The sequence below is a fragment of the Neopelma chrysocephalum genome, unplaced genomic scaffold (genome assembly GCF_003984885.1).
Source record: "Neopelma chrysocephalum unplaced genomic scaffold, ASM398488v2 Primary Assembly neopelma1_184, whole genome shotgun sequence".
Classification (NCBI taxonomy): Eukaryota; Metazoa; Chordata; class Aves; order Passeriformes; family Pipridae; genus Neopelma; species Neopelma chrysocephalum.
The window spans coordinates 77,694-83,998 of record NW_020897846.1 but is presented as its reverse complement, the minus strand read 5'-3'; the positions used below and the strand labels follow the sequence as shown (position 1 = coordinate 83,998).

General features: G+C 65.4%; 1 protein-coding gene across 1 annotated transcript; it reads right to left on the bottom strand.

Annotated features, from left to right (window-relative positions):
- Window positions 1-1,352: 1,352 nt before the first annotated feature.
- Window positions 1,353-6,057, bottom strand: PSMD3 (proteasome 26S subunit, non-ATPase 3). The gene is made up of 12 exons (XM_027702402.1): window positions 5,854-6,057; window positions 4,927-5,117; window positions 4,334-4,471; window positions 4,017-4,153; window positions 3,745-3,935; window positions 3,471-3,574; window positions 2,845-2,959; window positions 2,519-2,638; window positions 2,344-2,447; window positions 2,025-2,180; window positions 1,883-1,933; window positions 1,353-1,802 (listed from the first exon to the last, which is right to left on the bottom strand). Exons 1-12 carry the CDS (start codon window positions 6,020-6,022, stop codon window positions 1,725-1,727), a joined length of 1,554 nt encoding a protein of 517 aa, XP_027558203.1. The 5' UTR covers window positions 6,023-6,057; the 3' UTR covers window positions 1,353-1,724.
- Between the last annotated feature and the right edge of the window lie 248 nt (window positions 6,058-6,305).

Genomic DNA, 6,305 nt, shown 5'->3' with positions numbered 1-6,305 from the left:
GGGGGGGCTCATTCTGCGCCCCTGACCCCTGGCAGGGTCCCATCCCTGTCCTCCTGGGGGCTATGGGGACAGGGATGGGGACAGGGAACCCCATTCCTGCATGTTGCAGACCTTGGTGGGCGTGGGGATGGGCCACACACCCGGTGGGGTACAGCCCATGGGCTACACTTCGTGGGGTGCAGGTTTTGGGGCACAGTCCCGAGAGCTGCTCCCACCTCCAGCTGGGAAACGAACCCCCATCAGCTGCAGCCAACCCATGGGCACAAAACAGAGCCAGCTGCTCCCTCTGGAACCTAAAGCCAACCTCCCCTCAGAACCCTGGAGCACCAAGTGTTCTGCCCTTGGACTGCGTGAAAAGGACCTTGGCAGTGGGGACTGTTTGTGGGATTTTGGGAAGCAACAGCCCCTCTCAGCTTTGCCTGTGCCCTCCCAGGAGTCAGGGGAAGCTGGTGGCCATGGAGGGACCCGGTGTGGTCCCCCTGGACCGCAGGGACCCCGAGGGCCCACAGGATCACCCCGGAGCGGATCTGCCCTCTCAGCATGTTGGTGCTTTCAGGAATTGTGAAGGGGGGGTGGTTGAATCAGCGCCTGGTGGGGCCCAAAGCCCCCGTCAGCTTTCCAAGGAAGGAAGTGGTTTCGGACTCGAAACTCTGTGGGTGTTGGGGGGTGGGGGGTGGAGCTGGGGCAGCACAATCCCCCACATGGGCCTTGAGCTGCCCAGCCCAGCCCTGGGGACTGTCCTGGGCACTTGACCCGCTGTTTCGGCCTCGTGGTCACCCTTCCTCTTCACCTGGCCCAAGCTGGGAATCCTCATCCCCTTCCCTCTGCCAACACGTCAGCGCTCCTGGGGTGTCCCTGAGTCCCCAGTGCCAGCCCTGGCTCTCCCCCTGGGCTGGGCTCTCGCCTTCCCTGGACTCCTCCAGGGGCTCCTGGAGCAGGGATGGGCCGGGGCAGCCTCACACTTGACCCTCAGCCCTGGCCCCTGTCCCGGCATGGGCGTGCTGGGGAATTCCCAGATTTTCCCAGAGAACTGATCCCAGATACCGTCAGGATCCACCTGGGGCAGCTGCACGTCCCCTGTCACCATCACCCCCCGGGGCTGGGGTTGTGGGGCACGAGGGGGACCCAGCCTGGCCCTGTGCCTTTCCCTACAGAGGTCTCCCTGGAACCCCATCCCTGAGCTGCCAGGGCCGCTCCCAACCCCGCTGGGACAAAGCTCCAGCCCTTGGGATGCCCGAGCCAGCCCCAGCCCCACCTCTGATCGACAGCCCTGGGGAGGGAGCAGAGACCCCAAACCAGCCCCGTGCCCCCTCTCTACCCCAACAAACCCACGGCAGGAGCCGCCCAGGCTGGTGTTTTTCCGTCTTTTATTTTAAAATTCATAATTGAAGCTTAACAAAGTTTGACCCCGTTGCTGTCGCGGGAGATGGGGGGGCCCTGGCGGAGCCCCCGCTCCTGCCCCCTGCCCGCTCCAGCCCCGCTCCCCCCGCAGCCCCCCCCCCGGCACCGGCTCCGACATCACCACATGGATCCTTCCAGGGATGTTTATTGGGGAGGGGGTCCCGCCGTGGGTGCAGGGGGTCGTGGGCTGTGGGCCCAGGGAACCCCCCGTGTCCCCTCCCACAGTACAGACATGCAGGGATTTATAAAAGGGGGGCTGGGGGTGCCCTGCTCAGCCACCATCTGCCCGAGGGACAAATAAAAAACACAGCCAGGGCCCAGGGTCACGGAAAACCGTCGTCGTCGTCCTCTGCCATCTCCTTGGCGAACTCCAGGTCCTGCTGCTCACGCTCCCGGCGCTCCTGGAAGGCAGAGGTTGGTGGCAGGTGGGGACAGGAGTCACGACCTTCCCGTGGCCGCGGGGACCCGGGTGAGACCTCACCTCTGCAGATTCCAAGTCCTTGTTGTACGATTTGGGTGGGAACCTCATGGCCTGGAGAAAGGGAGGAGGAGGAGCTCTGAGCTGAGCCAGGCCGGGGCTGTGTCCTGCTGTCCCCAGGGCTGTGGGGCCAGGCCGTGCTCACCTTCACAGACATGTTGTGGATGTCGAGGCAGAAGGAGATGCGCTGGTGGAAGGCCAGCTGGGGCTCCCGTGTGGAATAGATGTCGATCATCTCCTTGGACTGGACGTAGCCCTTCTCGTGGTTGATGCTGGCCTCGATCACACCGTCCCGGATGGCCTGTGGGCAGGGGGCAGGGCACGGCGTGTCCCCCAGGGCTCGGGATGTGGTGCACTGAGCATCCCCAGCTCTCCCCGGACGCGGTGGTGCCGCAGGGAGGGAGCGCGGGGGGACAGGGCAGAGCGGGGGGCTGTGGGCACCCCGGGACCCCCTGTGCTGGTACCTTGGCGACGATGAACTCGGCGTCCTCCGGGCTGTCCAGCTGCAGCTTCTGGGCGATGTCGGCCAGGGAGATGCGGGAGTAGGAGAGGCTGATCATCCGGACACCTGCGGGGACAGTGGGATGCAGCCCCCCGGGACCACGGCACCGCCCAGGGGGGCCCCAAACACCCCCCTACCTGTCTTGATGACGTTGTGCCTCAGCCGGATGATGAGGGTGTAGGTGCCATCTGCCTGGAACTTGTCTCCAAACTGGTCAAGGACTTGGTTGAACTTGGCCAGGTTCCCCGTCCTGACGGCTGGAGGGGAGAAGGTGGGAATGGGGGAAGGAGAAAGGACAGGGAATGCGAGGCAGGGCTGAGTCCCTTCCTCCTCCTCCTCCTCCTTCCCAAGTGGCATCTGCATCTGAGTCCCACCAAGGGGAGAGAAGAGAACTCCCCTTGGGTGCCTTCCCACTCAGAGCATTCCATGGCTCCATAGGACAGGGAGGGGCAGAAGGCCATACCCTGGGTCAGCAAGAAGTAGGGCATGAGCGACCGCTTGAGCGAGGGCTGCCGGAACTGCAGCCTGTCTGGGATTTCCCCGAGCAGCAGCTCCACCACGATGAGCAGCTTGTGCACCTGGGGCAGAACGAGACCCTGGGTGAGTCCCTGCGGGGCCTGAAACCATCCCTGTCCCTGTGGGGCCTAACTCCAGGAAGTCCTGAACCCACTCCCATCCCTGAGAGGTCCAGGAGGTCCCAGACCTGTCCCTGGGAAGTTCCAAACCTGGGAGGTCCCACACTCATTTTCCCTGCAGGGCCCAACACCCCGGGCTGTCCCAAAGCTGTCCCCATGGGGCTTGATACACTGGGAAGTCCCAACCCCAGGAGGTCCCAAACCTGGGAAGTTCCAGAGCCCAACCCTGGGGGTCCTGGATCTGGCCCTGGAACGTCCCAACCTGTGGTGGTCCCAGACCTGACTCCATAAGGCCTGACATCCCAGGACGTCCTAGATCTGTTCCCGGAAGGTCCCAAACCTGGGAGATCCCGCACCCATCACCCCTGCAGGGCCTGACTCCCTGGGAGATCCCAAACCTGAGGGGTCCCAGCCCTATCCCCATCCCCGGGGGTGCCACGCTGTCCCCCCTCACCGTCTGCTTGAAGCCCACGGCCGTGTGCTGCGGCGCCTTGCGCAGGGCGTTGGTCATGGTCCGCCGCGCCTCCGAGTATTCCAGCTGGATGGCCTTGATCCGCCCTGCGCCCACACGGGGCGGGTGGGGAAAGCCACCCAAGTGAATCCAACCCGACCCGCGCGCACGGGGCTCCAAATCCTGCCTGGAAGCCCCATCTCCAGCTGCTCAAAGGGGTTTCCAGGGAAGCGGAGCCGGGAGGCGGGAGCGGCTCCCCTGGGCGGGACACGCTCACCTGTGTAGTACAGGTACCGAGCCCACTCGTTGTTGTTGGCCTGCTCGGGGAACACAGACTTGGAGACGAGCTTCTCGGCCTGGTCGTAGAGGTTGTAGTGGAGGTAATTCCTCAGGAGCAGGTTGAGCAGCGTGGCCTGGCCGTCGGCGTCGTGGCGCAGCGTGGCCGTGCGGAGCCGCGCGTGCAGGAAGCTGTGGGGTGGCACAGGGAGTCAGGGAGCAAACGGGGGGACCGAGCTCGGGGACAGCCCACCCGCAGGGCCCCCATCCCACCTCCGGACCACGTCGAGCTTGTTCAGGAACTCGTAGATCCGGGAGTGGTAATAGTAGCACTTGGCCACCACCAGGTCCAGGGCCCGGCGGTTCTGGGAGCTGATCTTCTGCATCAGATCGTCGGACACCTTCTGAGCCTGCGGGAGGGGAAGGGAGGTCAGAGCAGGGGGATTGATCCTGAGAGGGGCAGAGACCACCTGGGCTGTGAGGTGGCCTCCCAACACCCCTGGGATGAGGGCACAGTGTGGGGCAGAGCCAGGTGGTCCCTGAGGCTCCTGAGGAGCAGGAGGAGAGTGGGATCAGCTCGGGGGTCTCACCTCAGGGTACCTCTTGCTGTTCATCAGGTAGATGACGAGCAGCAGCTGCAGGTAGGTCTCCACCTCTGGCAGGAGAGGGGCTGAGGCCGCTTTCCCCGTCCGTGGGCGGAACTGCAGCTCAGCTTCCGTGTCCATGGACTGAGGGGATAGAGGGGACACATTCTGATCCCTGCCAGGATGTGACAGGAGCCAGCCCAGGCTGCTCTCATGACAGTCCCATCCCTGCTCAGGGCTGCAGTGTCCTGTCCCCGCTCACGCGTGCTCCTGAGTAGCTGGGCTGTGTGTCCCCAGTGCCCCCAAGCTGTCAGTGTGAAGCCATTCCCCCTTGTCCTGTCACTGCAGACCCTTGTAAATAGTTTCTCCCCATCTTTCCTGTCGGATCCTTCAGATACTGGGAGGCCACAATTAAGTCATCCCTAAACCTTGTCTTCTCCAGGCTGAATTATGCCAATTTTCCCAGCTTTTCCTCAGAGCAGAGGTGCCCCATCCCTCTGATCATCTTGATGCCTCCTCACTCCAACAGCTCCCCATCCTTCCCGTGCCGGGACCCCCGAGCTGGGGGCAGCACTGGGGGCAGGTGTCCCCTCCCGTACCTCCTCCAGGAACCCGAGCAGGAAGTCCCTGAGGGTGCAGTTGGAGGTGAAGAAGCCGTGGATGGCCTTGTGCAGCACGTTGGGGTTGAGGCGGCGGGAGGTGGAGGGCAGAGCCCGCAGGGCCCGCAGGACGTAGCGCGGCTCCTTCCCCGACACCGCCTTCTCCAGCTGCTTCACGTGCTCCTTGATGTCTGCGGGGGGCACACGGACACCCCTCACCCCAAATCCTCTGCCAGGGGCACCCCAGGGCTGGGTCTCCCCTGTCCTGCTGCCCTGGGGCCTTGGTGTCCCCGGTGACCTGACCTGTCCCTGCTCGGAGCAGGGGGCTGAGGAGACCCTCCCAGAGCCTTCTCCCTCCTCCCCAGGGGCTCCAGCCCCTCTCTGCACCCCCGTGGGGTCCCATCACAGCAGGTCAGCAGCCCCCCTGCCCCTCACAGCCCGTCCTCCCAGGGATCTCCACAAAACATCTCTCCCTCTTCCTTTCCTTCACGGAGCCCCCCAAGCCCCCTTGCACACAGTGACTCTCCCCAAAAACACATCTCCATCTCCCTTTCCTCACAGTGACGCCCCCCCCCGCCCAAACCCACTTCCCTTTCCCACATGGTACTCCAAGACTCCCCCTCCCCAAAATGACCCCCCCAAAACCCACCTCCCAGCTCCCTTTCCCTCAGGGCCGCCCCCCAACTCCCCTCCCCACACCGATCCCCCCCATTCCCCTCCCCCGACATCCTTTCCAGCCCCCCTCCACTGAGACTCCCCCAAAAACTCCTCCAGGGCTCCCGTAGCCCCCCAACCCCCTCCCCCCAACACCCTCTCTCCCAGGACCCCTCCCAGATGTCCCTCCAAGCTGTCCCTGCTCCCTCTCTCCCTCACGACCCCCCAGTCCCCCCTCAGACCCCCCATCACAGCGACCTCCCCCCCCCTCACCCTCCAGCGTGATGGCGTCCAGCTCCCTCTGCGGCTGCCGCTCGCCCGCCGCCTCGGGGGCCGCCGGGGCCGCCTCCTCGTGCATCTCGACGTCGGGGGGCGCGGGCGGGGGTCCCTCGGGGGGTGCCTTGGCCTTGTCGCCGCGGCGGCGGGGCCCGTCCTGCTTCATGGCGTGACACTGCACAACGGGCCGCCAGGCGCGGCCGGCCGAGCGCCGAGCGCCCGACCGCGATCGGCTCCTCCCGCCGCCCGCTCGGGCCTTTCCGCCTCCGCTCGGGGAGTCCCGCCGAGCCAGCTCGGCAGTTTCCGTAAAGCTTTCGGGTGTTTCCGCCCGGCGCTCGGCTGTGTCCGCCCGCTTGGGGGCGCAGGCGCGCGCGCGCGCGTCCGCGCTGGGCAGAGGCGCGAGGTCCCGTGAGGGGCCGGGACCGGGAGCGGGATTCCCGTGAGGGGTC